The 15037-nt window shown below is 46.3% G+C and overlaps 10 protein-coding genes; 3 read left to right on the top strand and 7 right to left on the bottom strand.

The window, feature by feature from the left end:
* Positions 1 to 130: 130 nt before the first annotated feature.
* Positions 131 to 2036, bottom strand: GSBLH_T00004846001 (uncharacterized protein; the record flags this gene model as incomplete). XM_013043818.1 has 9 exons in its annotated part: positions 131 to 387; positions 418 to 600; positions 631 to 902; positions 934 to 1372; positions 1407 to 1490; positions 1523 to 1600; positions 1632 to 1703; positions 1738 to 1886; positions 1922 to 2036. 9 exons carry the CDS (start codon positions 2034 to 2036, stop codon positions 148 to 150), a joined length of 1632 nt encoding a protein of 543 aa, XP_012899272.1. The 3' UTR covers positions 131 to 147.
* Positions 2037 to 2111: 75 nt separating this feature from the next.
* GSBLH_T00004845001 (uncharacterized protein) lies at positions 2112 to 2840 on the top strand (the record flags this gene model as incomplete). XM_013043817.1 has 2 exons in its annotated part: positions 2112 to 2558; positions 2589 to 2840. The coding sequence occupies 2 exons, from the start codon at positions 2112 to 2114 to the stop codon at positions 2727 to 2729; spliced, it is 588 nt and encodes a 195-aa protein (XP_012899271.1). The 3' UTR covers positions 2730 to 2840.
* An 83-nt stretch (positions 2841 to 2923) lies between these two features.
* GSBLH_T00004844001 (uncharacterized protein) lies at positions 2924 to 3395 on the bottom strand (the record flags this gene model as incomplete). XM_013043816.1 has 2 exons in its annotated part: positions 2924 to 3323; positions 3356 to 3395. The coding sequence occupies 2 exons, from the start codon at positions 3393 to 3395 to the stop codon at positions 2944 to 2946; spliced, it is 420 nt and encodes a 139-aa protein (XP_012899270.1). The 3' UTR covers positions 2924 to 2943.
* Positions 3396 to 3732: 337 nt separating this feature from the next.
* On the top strand, positions 3733 to 4968 carry GSBLH_T00004843001 (uncharacterized protein; the record flags this gene model as incomplete). XM_013043815.1 has 9 exons in its annotated part: positions 3733 to 3797; positions 3827 to 3997; positions 4031 to 4044; positions 4074 to 4119; positions 4152 to 4495; positions 4530 to 4605; positions 4635 to 4758; positions 4789 to 4842; positions 4873 to 4968. The coding sequence occupies exons 2-9, from the start codon at positions 3990 to 3992 to the stop codon at positions 4966 to 4968; spliced, it is 762 nt and encodes a 253-aa protein (XP_012899269.1). The 5' UTR covers positions 3733 to 3797; positions 3827 to 3989.
* Positions 4969 to 5257: 289 nt separating this feature from the next.
* Positions 5258 to 5608, bottom strand: GSBLH_T00006892001 (uncharacterized protein; the record flags this gene model as incomplete). Its single annotated transcript, XM_013043814.1, has 3 exons — positions 5258 to 5380; positions 5410 to 5468; positions 5497 to 5608. 3 exons carry the CDS (start codon positions 5606 to 5608, stop codon positions 5258 to 5260), a joined length of 294 nt encoding a protein of 97 aa, XP_012899268.1.
* Positions 5609 to 7799: 2191 nt separating this feature from the next.
* Positions 7800 to 8476, bottom strand: GSBLH_T00006891001 (uncharacterized protein; the record flags this gene model as incomplete). Its single annotated transcript, XM_013043813.1, has 5 exons — positions 7800 to 7886; positions 7915 to 8093; positions 8123 to 8231; positions 8262 to 8325; positions 8355 to 8476. 5 exons carry the CDS (start codon positions 8474 to 8476, stop codon positions 7800 to 7802), a joined length of 561 nt encoding a protein of 186 aa, XP_012899267.1.
* Positions 8477 to 9708: 1232 nt separating this feature from the next.
* Positions 9709 to 10302, top strand: GSBLH_T00006890001 (uncharacterized protein; the record flags this gene model as incomplete). The annotated part of the gene is made up of 2 exons (XM_013043812.1): positions 9709 to 10053; positions 10084 to 10302. The coding sequence occupies 2 exons, from the start codon at positions 9709 to 9711 to the stop codon at positions 10300 to 10302; spliced, it is 564 nt and encodes a 187-aa protein (XP_012899266.1).
* Positions 10303 to 10597: 295 nt separating this feature from the next.
* Positions 10598 to 11670, bottom strand: GSBLH_T00004842001 (uncharacterized protein; the record flags this gene model as incomplete). Its single annotated transcript, XM_013043811.1, has 7 exons — positions 10598 to 10905; positions 10937 to 11000; positions 11035 to 11100; positions 11133 to 11201; positions 11234 to 11338; positions 11370 to 11497; positions 11526 to 11670. 7 exons carry the CDS (start codon positions 11668 to 11670, stop codon positions 10598 to 10600), a joined length of 885 nt encoding a protein of 294 aa, XP_012899265.1.
* A 245-nt stretch (positions 11671 to 11915) lies between these two features.
* On the bottom strand, positions 11916 to 12945 carry GSBLH_T00006889001 (uncharacterized protein; the record flags this gene model as incomplete). Its single annotated transcript, XM_013043810.1, has 4 exons — positions 11916 to 12117; positions 12149 to 12526; positions 12601 to 12860; positions 12892 to 12945. The coding sequence occupies 4 exons, from the start codon at positions 12943 to 12945 to the stop codon at positions 11916 to 11918; spliced, it is 894 nt and encodes a 297-aa protein (XP_012899264.1).
* Positions 12946 to 13058: 113 nt separating this feature from the next.
* On the bottom strand, positions 13059 to 13317 carry GSBLH_T00004841001 (uncharacterized protein; the record flags this gene model as incomplete). XM_013043809.1 has 1 exon in its annotated part: positions 13059 to 13317. One exon carries the CDS (start codon positions 13315 to 13317, stop codon positions 13168 to 13170), a length of 150 nt encoding a protein of 49 aa, XP_012899263.1. The 3' UTR covers positions 13059 to 13167.
* Between the last annotated feature and the right edge of the window lie 1720 nt (positions 13318 to 15037).

The raw sequence follows: 15037 nt of genomic DNA, 5'->3' as shown, positions 1-15037 counted from the left end.
CGTGAGCATGCAATCCCATCACGAAAACAACTAGATTCCTACCTCAATAAAGATTTTTGCATTTTCCATTTAATGGCGACAACCGCGGTTTTCCAAGAACAATCCCAAGTGTCCTCGCAACAAACAATACACAACAAACCCAAACACTTAATCCTCTTCCGCTGGCGCTTGTGACTGAGCACCCATGTTCCGACCTGCACTCATCACCTCGTCCACCAATAGCAGCTGGCTGGCGATTACCGTGCTCAGCTGGATAAACTGTCGTTTCACGCGGTAATTATCCCACACGCCCTCCATAGACGGCAGCATCACCTTTCCCGTCACCACATCAATCCCTCCCTTCATTCCCGATTTCTGAATCTCCTCCTGCACCTCCAGAATCGTATCCTACACATCACACCGCCTCTCCTTCCCCACCATCACATCAAATCCGCTATTCTCTGCCAACGTCTTCGGGATCACCAGCAGCGCCTCTGCGAACGCGCGCACGCCCAGCTTTGCCTTTCCCTCCACCGTTCCCGCCATCTTCATCAGATCCTCGTACGCCGCCAGCTCGAACGCGCCCGCTCCGGGCACCAGCCGGCCGTCCTCCAGCGCGTTCTACGCCTCACCATTTCCGCCCTCCACGACCTTCACCGCGCGGATTCCGTCGCGCGCCGCGTCCTTCAGCTGCGCCACGACCTGCTGGTTGGGTCCCTGGAGCAGCAGCGTGCAGGAGAAGGGGTTGCGGACGTCCTCGACGAAGCAGAACTTGTCCTCGCCGACCGTCTGCTCGTACACGTGCCCCGCGAAGCCCAGAACCGCGGGGGAGAGGTCGTCGACGCTGTTCATGGGGATGCCGCCGCAGGCGAGGGAGAGACGCTCCATGTTGCGTCGCTTGGCGCGTCGCAGCGCGAGGATGTCTACGCGGAACTCCAAAAAAAAGGGGAAAACTGGCCTTGGCGAGCATGTCGAGGGAGAGCGGATCGATGCCTTTCTGGTTGATCACGACGAAGCTGCGGTCGCCGTCCGGCGGGCAGAGCGTGTTCTTGAAGTCGATGATCTTGCGCACCTTGTCGTCGGTGAACTTGCGCTCGGCGGCCACGAGCTCGTCGCGCTCCTGCGCGGTGCTGTACACGAACGACGCGTTCGTCTCGCTTTTCTCGTACTCCAGAGACACGTTCAGGATCAGGACGTAGCAGTTCTTCAGCGACTTCGGCATGTCCGGGTGCCGGGCGCCGTGGTCCAGCACCAGGCCTTTCACCAGGCGACTGTCCAGAGCGTCCTTCGTGATCATCTCCATTTGCTCGATCATCAGGATGTCCAGCGGTTTGCCAGGACGCTTCACGGTGAGCACCGCGTCGGTGACCATTTCGGTGAGGTGGTCCGCAAGCTGGACGTTATGCAGGGAATGATGAGAGAGGTACGGTTTCTTCGAGCTTGGTGCGCAGGGAGGTGCGGGCCACGCTGTAGAGAAGCTCGTGGTCGTTCTCGATGTCTTCGATAGGCTCCTGGGATCGAAAGAGAGACAACAGAAAAGTACAGCGAACGTGTCGAGGAATCGGAGACATTCCGTCTTGGCAATTTCAAATCCATCGGTCAACAGACGCGGATGCACGCCCTGCATTGAGAATGAGCAACGCTGCACCTACTTCGTTCACATAGCGCGCTGCCACCTTCATGAGTTCACCAATGAACAGAACCGTCGATGTTGTGCCGTCTCCCTAGAAAAATAAGGCGATTCCTTTCAAAATGAACAGTAATATCGTCCTGAGCAGTTGCCGTTCTAGCAATCAGCGAAGCGGTAGGATGCTGAATTTGCATTTCATGGAGCAACACGTTTCCGTCTTTTGTCAACTTGATTTGCCCAGAACTCCCCACGAGCATTTTCATGGTACCTTTCGGTCCTAGAACGATTATACAGAGTCTCAATAGAGCGCACCCAAGTTTGTTTTGAGAACTTCCTGCATTCCAGAAGCAGCAGTGATCTGAACGGCCATTGCCTGCTGCTTTTTTATGTACTCTGCCTTTGGATTTAGCAGGTTAAGACTCGACATAGTAACGACTTTTCTATAGTATTTTCAACAGAAATCGCGGGAATAATCGATTCGAGTCAACTCAAAAAATAAACCATGACGAAAAAGACAAAGACGCGTCGCTATGCGGTAAAGGCGAAGATATTGTCAACCAAGGACACTCGCATCGTTGCAAACCAGAAAAAGGAGGAAGAGAAGGAAAAGCAGAAAAAAGAGGCGTTGGTACGTCACGTTGAGCAGGTACCGTCCAGTCTGTTCTTTAAATACAATACCGCGCTCGGTCCTCCATTCCGAGTTTTGATCGATACGAACTTTATCAACTTCTCGATTCAGAACAAGCTGGACATTATGAAGAATCTAATGGATTGCTTGCTTGCAAAGTGCATTCCTTATATCACGGATTGCGTTATGGCTGAGTTGGAGAAGCTGGGCTCTCGCTATCATGTTGCTCTCCGTCTGGCGAAAGACCCTCGCTTCCAGCGACTCACCTGCTCTCACAAGGGAACCTATGCTGATGACTGTATTGTTGAGCGTGTTCGAACTGTAGGCGTGATGGGTTGCTGTAAAGGGTAGAATCGTTGCTACATCGTTGCCACCTGCGATAAAGACTTGAAGCGTCGGATTCGGAAGATTCCGGGTGTTCCGATCATGTTCATTGTGAATCATCGCTACACCATTGAGAGACTTCCGGAAGCTTTTGGTGCTCCGAAGTAACGCGGCTTCGAAGAGTAGAATCCGTCATTGTTTATTTAGTTTGCTATTATTGTCATTTCATTCTTGTTTTGAGTCGGATTGGGGAGAGTTTATGTAATGTACACAATCTTGCGTGTATTTGTTTGGAAACAGGAGTCTTTTGAATTGGTGTTGCATTCCGTATCGATTGAAAGAGAAAATGAAACAAAGAATGGAAAATACAAGGACTTACGTTTTATATCTTTGATTCCAGCTCTGACACACGCTCGCTCATGCGGTCCAGTCTCTCATAGGTGTCCACACGGATATCGGCAAGAGCCTGCTCCATTTGGTGTGCACTATTCCAAATCTGTTGGTACACAAAGAAATAACCAGCGACCATTGCAAAGGCACATCCATAAAGGAAAGGTCTCACCGTCGAGCGTTTTTTCTTGGGTTGCTCCTTTGCCACCTTCGGAGCCATGGGCTGTATCTTGGGTTGTTCAACTACCATTTTCATAGAGGAATCGGCCGCTTTTGCAGTCGATACAACAGCTTTCTCTGCGGCCGGTGCAGCTGCGCTTGCTCCCTCTTCTACAATATTTACAGCGGGTATTTCAGCAAAGAATCTCCGCACTAGCAAATCACACAAAGAAGAGAGAGAGTACGAGGAGAAACGATGCGATAGCCTCTTCGAATAGCGTACATTATGATTCAAGTAAAAAAGGAGCAAAATAATGGAAGTGGAAAAATGTATGTATTTCAAATATAAGCAAATCATCTAAAATAGATAATGTGGGATAACACAGAAAGTAGTGCTATTTGATGTTTTGGAGAGATAGGAAAGGTGGATTGTTATTTGGCTTATGAATAAGAACATGACATTTTTTAAAGACTGCACTGGTGGTTAAATGCTATATTATCGTTTTTATGAGAAAATAGTTATAAGAAATCATCACTCAACTTGGAATGGTAATTTGCTTGCTCAGAGTAGCCTAATAACAAATATCACTTGACATTCATAGAAGGAATATCAAAAATATCGAATTCTTTCTCAACGTGTGTTCATAAATTCCGCCCTGGTATTACGATAATTCGATGAATATCTTTGTATGTTGTTTTCTTATCGTGTCCAATAGAACCTTTCTTTTACTGATGATTTACCAAACTGTTTTCTTAAAGTCTCAATCGCCTGATTGCAAGATATAGAAAAGAATTATACTTGCGTCTCATTCATACAAACTTAATAACTTGTTATTGGAAGTTCCATTCAGTAAAAAGTATTTCACACTTTTTAGAGTTATGGCTAGGTATTATGGTTATTGTATTTTCTAATAATCTAGAGGAAGATCCTATAGTAGAGTTGCACTTCTGTTCTGATTGTAGGTTCTCATTCCCGCTCGTACTCTACTCGATCTTCGAGACCTAGAGTGTATGTTTCATATGTTTTTATTCCCATATTAGGAGTACAAGACCATCTTCAACTGCTTCGCACAGTGCGACCCACCGTAGTGCAGGAACGTCGTCCGCCTCAGGGTCGAAAGCATCGACTACTTCAAGAACGATGCCGTCGACTTCATCATCGAACAGAGTTGGAAGTTCAACTTCGAGCTCATATACGGCGTCGAAGCCCACGGCAACTCCCACTTCCACAGCTAAACCGGCTGCTCAGACAACCATGCCTGCTACGGCCAAGCAGCCTGACACAACCAAGCAGCACGCGCAGTCAGCTCAGCCTACGCAGACAACCCCTGCTGCTCAGCCTGCCCAGCCTGCCCAGTCCGTGCCAGCTCCCAGCGCGACAGTGAGTACAGCTCTCTGCAATTTCTCGATGTTCTCTAGACATCCGTGGTCCCGGTTTCTTCGGTTCGATTCTCCAAGGCTTCGGCTTTGGCGCTGGAAGTTCGCTCGGCCACGCGTAGAAGCGAGTCTTCGATTCGATCGTAGTGCTGTGGGGGCGATGCTCGGAGGCGCTTCTTCCAACGCTTCGCAAGAAGAAATCCAGGAAGAGCCTGTGGCCGCTGAAACGCCCATAGAACCTGCTGCTGCTGCCAGAGAAGAGGAGAACTTTGTTTGGATTGGATGGGACGATCATGGGTAGAACGATGTGTGCAGAGTCCAATTGAAGGACTTCCAGAGCTGCTTGGAGGCGTCTGTGAGGGATGGGAGAGAGAGTGAAGTGTAGAACCAGCAGCTTTCTGCGTGCCAGATGTACTACGAGTCGCTGAAGGCGTGCCAGGACCGAGCCAATCAGATGAAGGAGATGTTTTGGATTGTTTGATTGAACAAACACGCGATTGTTTGGAGATGTCTTTGCGTTCGATCGGTTTAATGAACACGGAGGGCTCGCTCGCACTACGCGTTGCCTCACGAAAACAAATCGATACTCTTCCTGCTTCCCGTTCTCGAATAGATAGGACGAAGCAATCGCTAGATACGATCCGTCATGGTTGAAAGCCAGCGAGGAAATCGAAGAAGGAAACGAGTGGATCTGACTGACCCTCTTCTTCGATTTGTAGTCCCAGAAAAACACATTCCCATCACTTCCTCCTGTCACGAGACACGGTTTTCTAGGAGTGATTGCTCTGGGAATGGATCGACGATGGGTGGACTTCCAGAGCATTGACCGGATAGACCAACGATGTTCCGTTCTCGTTCTTCCGATGGCATTTGAAGCAGTAGGATTTGCAGGTCTACGCTTGACTCGATCACAGAAACGCACCGGCGTTTCTTGGGAGAAATGAACACTCACTCGGCCTTCGATGCACCCAACCACGTAGCCTAGAGAGTGGACACTCCAAACTCGTACCTTCTTCCTCCTGTAAACAGCGAATACAACGCAGATTGTAGCTTAGATTACTGTTTTCGATGCGGAGAGACTGATCAAGTTTCCGTAGATCATAGATCTCGACTTGTAGCATATTTGTGATAACGGCAATATTGCTATGTGCTGAGTAAATCAAACGGAGTACTTTTCGCCAAGAAAATCAAAGCTGTAAGCTTTGGCTTTGTTGGAAAGATGTGTTTGGTTCAATGGAGCGGTGAGAGATGTTGCATGCGCGTCCCATAGCGTGATGGACCCATTCCAGTTTGATGAAATCAAGCAATCTGGGAGATGAGCCACTTTAGTCCGATTACCTTTCGATTTGCAATAACGAACGCAGCTAATCGTTCCCTCCTGATTGCCTATCACAAAAGCACACATTTGCATCAAGTCATATCTGTGACTTATCAATTCGAAACTATTTGCACGATCTTATATCTCCATCCAACCCTCCAGAGCAAGCCCATGTATTTGAGAGAAAATCACAACTAAGTATAGCCCCGCGCGATTTATAAGTTTGAATGCAATCCTTAGATTCGATAGTATACAGGTATAATGTCTATTACTTCAGAAAAGCAACCAGAGATACAGAGTCCCAGGATGACACAGCAAGCGTGTCTGAAGATGGAGCAAACCGAAGGCAGGAGATTCCATCCGTGGGACAGTTCTGCAATTTGAACATTTTTGAACAAACATACGTCCTAACAAAATTCATCTCAGTACAATTTATATTTATAGATATAGATATAGATATGTATTATTAAGAGCAAAAGGCAACCAAATCACCTCTTTTCGCTTTTTCGTTTCCAGAGATCCTTTTCGATTTCCTGGGACATCACCTTCTTTCCAGCAACCTGAACAAGGCAATGGAACAGCGTGCTGTTAAAGAGCGCAACTAGAGAGACATCAAAGGATATCACTTCTCGAACGCTCCAAATTCCGCAGAATAATGCGCTTTCAGAGCATGCAAAACGGTAGGCGTAGGCACCTCAATATCCACCGACCTAGCCACATCGATCCACTGGTTCTCTGTGATATTCTGCATTCCTCCGCATTCCAACACGGAGGACAGAAGAACGAACGAATTCACCTGTCTCCCCGCCACATCGAGCGTGGCAAACTCTCCGTGATTCGAGAACGCCGCGTACTACCAGCTGAAAACAAAACAGAACACAAACATAGTTGAGTAAAACGTCCGAATTTCGGACAAACGAATCGTAATAATTCTTTTCGACTCCGTTCACAAACTCCAGCTTCGCGACGCGTCTCAACACACGGCGACGAATCTCTCTCTTCTCCTCTTCCTCCCTTCTCTCCACCGAACTCATCGGTTTGGGTTTCTCCGGTTTCCACTCTTTGTGTTGTCCGTAAACCTCCGATTTCGCAATGTGTCCCACCACGCCGTGCGGCTTTTCATTCCTCTGATAGGAAAGATCCAGTCTGTGCTGTGCGTGCTTTCGAATCGCTTCGTATCGTTCTGCTGCCATCAACGCAGTGCCTCCTAACAGAAGTCCGCTTCGGCGATCTGTTTCGGTGAGATAAAGGCCTGTCAAATTCCCGATCAGCGACAACGGGAAGATTTTGATCGATGTGGGAGTGATGTTTCGATAGTCGTTGTGTTTGTTCACGCAGCTAAACGCGTCGGGAGGGTACGGACCGAATCCCCAGGTCCATTGGCGAGGGAGCAGCGCGCGAGCGCAGTTGCAACCTAAAGGAATCGACGCGATTTCTGTTGATTCCAGGCCTCGGAGCAATGAATCACGCGGTGGAAACGTGGAAACCGAGGCGGAATGGGATGGGTCGAAGGAAAGATAATCGACACACACGAAATACCACGACTGGATGCGCAGATCCCCGCGGGAGACTTGCTGAAGGACGGTTTGACTTGTCAAAAAGCGCGTCAAATAGGGAAACAAATCGCAGTTGAGCATCAATTCCCCGCTTCGAGTCAACACCATGAGCAACGTTTGCAGAAGCCGAAGCAGCTCGCTGAGCAGCGCTTCGTTGTTCATTTGCTCCTTGATGAAGCAGAGCGATAAGTCGATTAAATCTTCCAATGGAAGGAAGGAATGCAGTCCGATGCGAAGCAAAAGATACGAAGACAGAAGCAGCACGCGAAGCAGCGCAGCGGACTCCGATGCATTCGATGTTTTGTCGATCATTTGGAGAAACACCTGCTGAAACGTGGAAATTTGGGGAAGCAATTCCACGATTTGGCGTTTAAAATCGTGGAAATCGCCGGTTCGTTCCATGATTTCTCTGGAATAATGGGATAGGAAGGAAAGGGGCTACAGAAGTTGGATTAAGTCAAAACAGTTTTGGAAATCGTCGAATGAAGACAGCGATACGGGCTTGTCCAGCTCCGAGACGAGATGCTACATGGAACAATGTGTGCTCAGATACATCGATGGAGTAGTGGAGAAGGCGATATACCGAAGAACAGAGCGGATATGTGGCTGAGTGAGAAATCTCAGAGAGAATCATGATTAGCTGGGTAGCAGCATAGACAGAGACGTGTTCCTGGCTGAATAGAGAATAAACAGAATCATGCAAATAGGAGTAGATACGTTTAGAATTCCCCTCTACAGTAAAGATACGACCTCATGCTAACGGAGCAAGGAACTATCGTTTTCTTTGGGTTTATCGTACACGGAATGTTCAATAGGGTTATGAGTCAAGCAATCATCACAAAACCAATCACCATCACCAACATCTGCCTTCTAGAACTCATCACTCTACACTATTTTTACACGCAGTTTCAAGCAACGGAAATGGAAAGCTCTTCTACAAGGACCATCGCACAATAGAAGATTTCTAGATTAAAATATCAAAATTGGAACTACCCGGGAGTCTTACAAATATAGCACACCTCGTCAGTCTTGGAGGAAAGGATCCTGTCCTCTGGCTGAATTTGGTTTTCTAGCCATCCTTCTGCAGTGATACTCCCTTGATAGATCGAGGACATCTCACAAAACGAGTTATCCGAAAAATCGCGGTTCTTGTACTAATCTAGCTGCTTGTTTGGTAAGCTTGTCTTTGAATTTTCTCGCTAAATATACATTTTGAAAAGACTTTGATCGTTTTTTCCTATATACTTTTCATTCTATTATAACGCAGAATGGATGAAGACAACGGGGAGCAAGTTCGGAAACTCATCCAGACAGTGCAAGCGGATCTCCCTGAAGTTGCGACCAGCAGTATCATGAGTGATACGAGCATCATTTCGACGCTTAATGAGACAGAACTAGAGAAAACCCATAAATCACACGTATTTTTAATTTTATTTATATTATTTTATGGTAGCTTTCCTATCTTTCTAGAAGAAATACAATTAAAACAAAGGAAGCAAAGAATGAGTCACTTCCAGAAACACCTAAGCAAGTATTCAAGAGAGCAGGCGAATTTCTACCTTCTGTTCCAACGACTCCGTCCATTTCGACAGACGAATCGTTTGTAGTGATGAGACAGCCAAACTTGGGCAGTGGCTCGGATTCGTTTCTCAGTCCAGATTCCAATCATTCTAGCTTTTTAAAATCGACCGAAACTTCCTTCGTCGCATTTCCTACGAAACGTCGGCGTTCTATTCGTCGATCGGATTATGACTCGCTTCTCCTCTCTGAGAGCAAGCGTCTTTCTACATACTCGAGTCTCTTTCAGCCATCAGAAATGAAGCAGCTGTCTCCTGACGTTCTTCAAAGCCTTCAGACTCAACCCAAACTGAACGATTTGTCTCTGAGTTCAATTTCGGGGAGTCGCATGGATTCGACTCTTCAGGAATCCGAGATTTTAGCCAAGGAACCGAAGGAGAAAAGCGAGGAAAAGAGGGAAAAAGAGAAGGCGGAGGAAATGAGTCCGGGAATGGACGAGGGAATGATGGGAGAGGAATCGAACGGAGGGGAAATGATGCAGCCTTCGATGGAGATTCTAAGCGAGAAAGAAGAGGAAGAAGAAGAGGAATCAAAGGAAAAGAGAAAAAGCGAAGAACCAAAATCAATGGAAGAAGAAGAAGAAGAAGAGAAAGAGGAGGAAGAAGAGGAGGAGGAGGAGGAAAAAAGTGAACAAAGAGAAGAAGAACCTGAAGAGCCTGAAGAAGAAGAGAAAAGTGATCAAGAAGAACAGGAAGAACAGGAAGAAGAAGAAGAAGAAGGGGAATCGCAGCACAGCGTTGCCTCGGTTGCCTCGATTGAATCGGCTTCGATGGGGGACATTCCGTTCGCCAACTCGCAGGAAGAGCGAACGCTGCGCGAGCTTCTGATTCCCTCGCAGCCCAGCCAATTGGGCGAAGCAACCTCGCTGCTGGAACCGTCGATCATGCCGCCGCCTTCGTCTTCGCTTTCGTCGCGCCTTCGAATCCCCAATCGAACCAAAATCCACACGCATCGCAAGTCCTCCGAGTTTCTCGCTCTGCGACTCGATTTGATCCATAGAAGCGGAGAAATGTCGCTCGCATTGATCAAGAAACTCGTGATGGCGAACTGCAGTCGGAGGGTCGGGAAAGAAGTCTTCGAAGAAGTCAATCAAATCACCAGCGAGTTCTTCGATGTTTGGGCGGAGGGTTGGAATGAAGTCTAGTCCATTTCGGATCGCCTCGTTGATTATTGCAGTCTGGGAGAGCGAAGGACGGTGAACGTGGACGATGTGAAGCTGCTGATGCACAGACAGCGCCTCACGTCCAAGCAGAAATCGTTCGAAGATTTGGTGCGGGAGAATTTGAACAAACAGCAGATCGATGCGTTGATCAGCGTGCCGGAACATGAAATGGAAGTGCAGGAAGTCGGAGATTATCTGTAATATGAAGTGTTTTGTAGTCAACAAACAAACAAACAAACAAACAAAAAGCCAACAATCGATCAACGTTTATAAGTTCATAATGTCGAGTAATCGATTGATAAATTGAACGAGATAATCCCGATGAATGAGGTTCTGAGCAAGCAACTGCAGATCAGTCCACCCCACGCAGTACCCACGGGAGCGCTTAATACCACTTTGTTTACTCCTTGTTTCGCACCAATCAACGCACCGACGACGAAGCTATTTGTGCAGCTATTTCCACCCTCGATGAAGATCTTGAAGAATAAAACCCCGATCAATTGCCTACACGCATCATCGCATTGATATAAGGATAATCGTAGACGTAGAAGAACGCTGCATACAAAAAGCACTCATAGACTTCCCCTCTATATTTCAAATCCACTAGAATCAGGCAAAGATACAATTGCTTCTCTTCGATTTCGTTGCGAATACTCAGCAAATCGCTCCAGTCGTCTTTCACTTCGAGAATCCGCTCCATAATCGCTTGGTCCTTCTGCTCTTGGAAATACTTCTTCACATTGGAATATTCTTCCTTCATATATTGACATCGTGTTTGGCTTGTGGGCTCTTCTTTGTTCAATTCTATCGCATGATTGATTCAATAAAAGCAAACCTGCTAACGTGTGACACAAAACGCGAGCTAAAAGCAGCGAAATTCCGATGCAACGCAAATCATACTACGATGATCAGCTCGATTCTATCAATCCGAACATGCGTCGTTTTGCAGCAGCCAATCACATTCTCCGTTATTCGAACCGAATCATCAAAAAACAAAATCTATTCGATCGATCCACACGAACGATTCGTACAGGAAGCAACATGGAGTGAGGAATGCATTGGCTTTCCAGATTCATTTCATTACTCTTCTCCCACACCGTCTACATTCAACCTTTCTTTTTGTTCATCTCACTTTGCTGCATTCCGTGGGAGCGTGTGCGAATTGCTCCGTGTTGGCCAAAATGTTCAGCGTTTTGATCAGTCCGAATCCAGCCTGATCTTCAAACAGTGTAACGCCCTGGATGCTGGAAGCGAAGATTCAATTCTACTTCGTATTTGTAGCGAGTAATGATATCTGCAAATGCGTATTCGTTGAATTGACCCGTTTTCATCACAGAACTCAACAGAAGCAACATTAAGTCGGTTTTCTCGGACCAATCGCCGTGCTCCCAACGCACTACAGAAAAGGGGAAACGTGGAACGACCTCGATGACGATCGGTGATGAGCTGCGAGTAATCGATGTAGTGATGAATGAGTTGATGTGCTTTGTTTGTTTCCTTTGCGATCTCATCGAAATGAATCAATTCCTGCTCGTTTTGGTAATAAAACTGAACTTCGGTGCGATTCATAAACTCGCTCCCCAAACAAATCGCATCGCCAATCGCAGCTCCATAAAAAACACCAGCGATATGCTGCTGGAGCTTCTACTTTTCATGCTTCCTTCCACGATTCTACTTCGACGTCGAGTCCTTCTCGATTCTTTGGACCAAACTTCACTTCGCCGATCGTTCCTCCAGCCAACACAAACACCGATAAAGGAAGCTCCACCATCTCAATCTCGCTCTGCTGCCGCCTCGCCATGGTAAGCAGATCTTCAGCATGCGCTGCGCTGTCCTGCGATGCGTTTACGCGCGTGAATATTTTGATATTGGGTTGTGGATGTTAAAAAAAAACAATGCTTGATGGGGTGGATATCGAATAATTGCGGTTCGCTCAATTGCTTTGGAGGTTTAACGGGCTGGTAATTACTCACCGTGCTGCCCTTTACAAATGTGTCATTGTAAGTCAGTGCGATTCTACGAAAGAAAAACGAGACCGGATTGCTACGGAGAGACGGCTTGATCTTCATCGCTGTCTTGATGATTTCCCGAGTACAAACGAATGGTGGACAGAAGAGCTTCTGCAGAGAGACCGCACATGTCTTGCGTCACATCGCGGAATGGATTTCGCTGGCAGACAAGGATGGAGAGAGAGGGAAGGTTGCCAAGAAAATAGGGGAAAAGAGCCAAGCGGTTGTCTGCGATGTTGAGATATTGTAAACCCAGGAGGTTTGTAATACTCTTTGGAATGGTCATCAACAAATTCCCACTAATATCCAAGTATTGAAGACGACTTAACTTGGAAATCGATTCAGGAAATACTCTATATCTAAACGAATAGTTGAAAATAATAACGATAGACAGTTGTTGTGAAGATCGAGCGTTTCTAAATAGACAAGACGCTCGAGCTCGCCAGATATGTACTTCAATCTACTATCACTAAGATCACATCCATATTACTTATTATCAGAGCAGCGCAGAGTACGCAGATTCTGAAGACATCCAATGTCATCAGGAATCTCCACCAGAAACTGAAACGAAAGATTTAGTTCTTTCAAATTCGTGTAGTCAATCACAAAAAGAGGAAACTTTTCGAGAATTGGTTGTTGTTCATCCTCATCATAGAAATCTATTGGTTTATCATTGCCACTGTTTGCAATGTGATAAATATACTCTGTGTAGTCAATGTGACGACTCAAATCCAAACACTGAACTCCAAACTAGAATACAGGAAAATCACCAAAATAATACAACTAGCGCTTCATTTTGCTTTCGATGAGAAACGGAAGAACAGCTATTCCCCATTCACCAAAAAAACTATTGCGGTATGTAGTATATGTGATATTTGAGAGTGGATAATCATAAAAATCTTAGAATAACCTTTGTATACGCAACTCCATTTTTCAAACAAAGCAAACTCAAATCAGTACTAACTATATAGACTATGCGGAATTAGGAGTATTAGATTTTGCAGGCAAATCGTTGGCGTTTTTGAACCTAACCAATTAAACAAAATTTACTGTTGCCCTACATATCTGCATATAAACAGGTCACATCCCAGGCAGTTGCTATGGTTCTTTGCGTTTTTTGTGCTTGTGTAGTGAACCGCAGCATTTCATCGTGCAACTTGACAATCTTCTCAGACAAAACTGAGTAGAGTTCTTCTTTGGAAGACATTGTTTGAGTTGTGTGAATAAGATGGGCTATCTATCATTAGGCTTATGATGCATGTCGAATTCGAGCGACTATAGCTCAGTGGTAGAGCATTCGATTGCAGATTGAGAGGTCGACGGTTCAATCCCGCCTGGTCGCTTTTTTCTTTATCTTCTGTTTTTGATTTGGTATTGTGATTCATTGTTTTTAATTATGTAATATATATGATTATGGAGAAGAAATATATATATATATATATATATATTTTTTTTTTGTAGTTTGTAGTAGCTGTTACTCTCAATCACAGTTGCATATAAGTAGATATTATAGTACATTCTCTGATTTCATTCTTCCTCTTTTTATTATTTCTATATACCTCTATATTATTAGTTTCTTCTTTTAACATTCCATTTGACAGAATGAACTGGGTACTTATCATACTAGATACAAGTGCTGAAACGGAGCGACTATAGCTCAGTGGTAGAGCATTCGATTGCAGATTGAGAGGTCGACGGTTCAATCCCGCCTGGTCGCTTTTTTCTTCTTCTATTATTTTTTCAATCAAACAAAGAGGAAAATAGAAAAGACCATCAAACTAACATACTCTTAATTTTGGAAAATCTCTGACAGAGAGCTTGGTCATACTGATTCTTTTGGACAAATTCAGATAACAGAGCAACCATCTCCTCATCTAAGTGCATAGTAATATCTACGCATCATCCCCACCACATATTCCTACTCAGATGGAGCATATAATACACAGAAATCAAGCAGTTTTGCATAATCACCACATTACACCGATGCGTGACCATAATGAGCTTTAGCAAGCTAGCAATATCGAAACGCTCCGAAAACATGTGAAACCCATCTACATCGAAGCCCCTCCCATCCGCTACAATAATTCGAATAGATCGCGATAATCATTGAGATTTGCGTGGCAATTTCTTCGTTTCCCAGATGGCTCGGAAGCACCGGAAGCAGCGTGTCGAGCAATCGAGACGAGGAAACCATCTCCAAGTTCTTCTCTACGCATCAGAGCTCCATTTCTTCCCGACCATTCAAATCGCTTAACGCAAGTAAACATTTCACGATCGAAGGAACCAGCGCTTCCTGATCCGGGCTCTTCAGCAGCTCGATCATATTCTGCACCAGACACTCCATATCGAACAGCTCTCTCGACACGCCTACGCCTCACTCGCCCTCTTCACTCCCACCGCTCGACTCCGCCTGCTCGCTGATCAGCGTCAGCACTTGCTGCAGAAGCTCGCGAGTCACCACAGGCTTATCAAGCCGTTGATTGTACGCCTCGAAGGTATCTCGATCCAGCAGCGTGCAGAGCAAGAGCAGTAAAAGCGGCTCCACGTCGTGCGAGCTCAGAACATTGTTCGCGAGCGTTTCTACCCTCAACGCCGCCTCCAACAACCACGAGAAAACACGATCGAGTTCAAAATGTCGAGCGTCTGCAGGATGTTCGAGAGCAGCGACGCGTTGTTCGTCAGCGAGACCAGCTTCTGCAGAGAACCGAAGCCGTTGGCCTCCACGAACGCGAGTTGGCACCAGCCTACGCCTCACGCTGCTCGCCCGCTGCCCACTGTGATGCACGCACTGCTGGAGGAACTGCACCACCGTGTTCAGCAGGTAGTAGATCGTCGTCACCACGTCCTCCGGGAGCGTGGAGTCGCCCGGCCGGTTCAGCACCAGAATCCCCATGTCACGTGACAGGTCCAGAAACTGCCGATGACGC

Source organism: Blastocystis hominis (genome assembly GCF_000151665.1).
Source record: "Blastocystis hominis, Singapore isolate B (sub-type 7) whole genome shotgun sequence assembly, scaffold_8".
Lineage (NCBI taxonomy): Eukaryota > Bigyra > Opalinata > Blastocystidae > Blastocystis > Blastocystis hominis.
The sequence above is the reverse complement of the archived record's forward strand: the minus strand, read 5'-3'. Positions and strand labels throughout refer to the sequence as shown.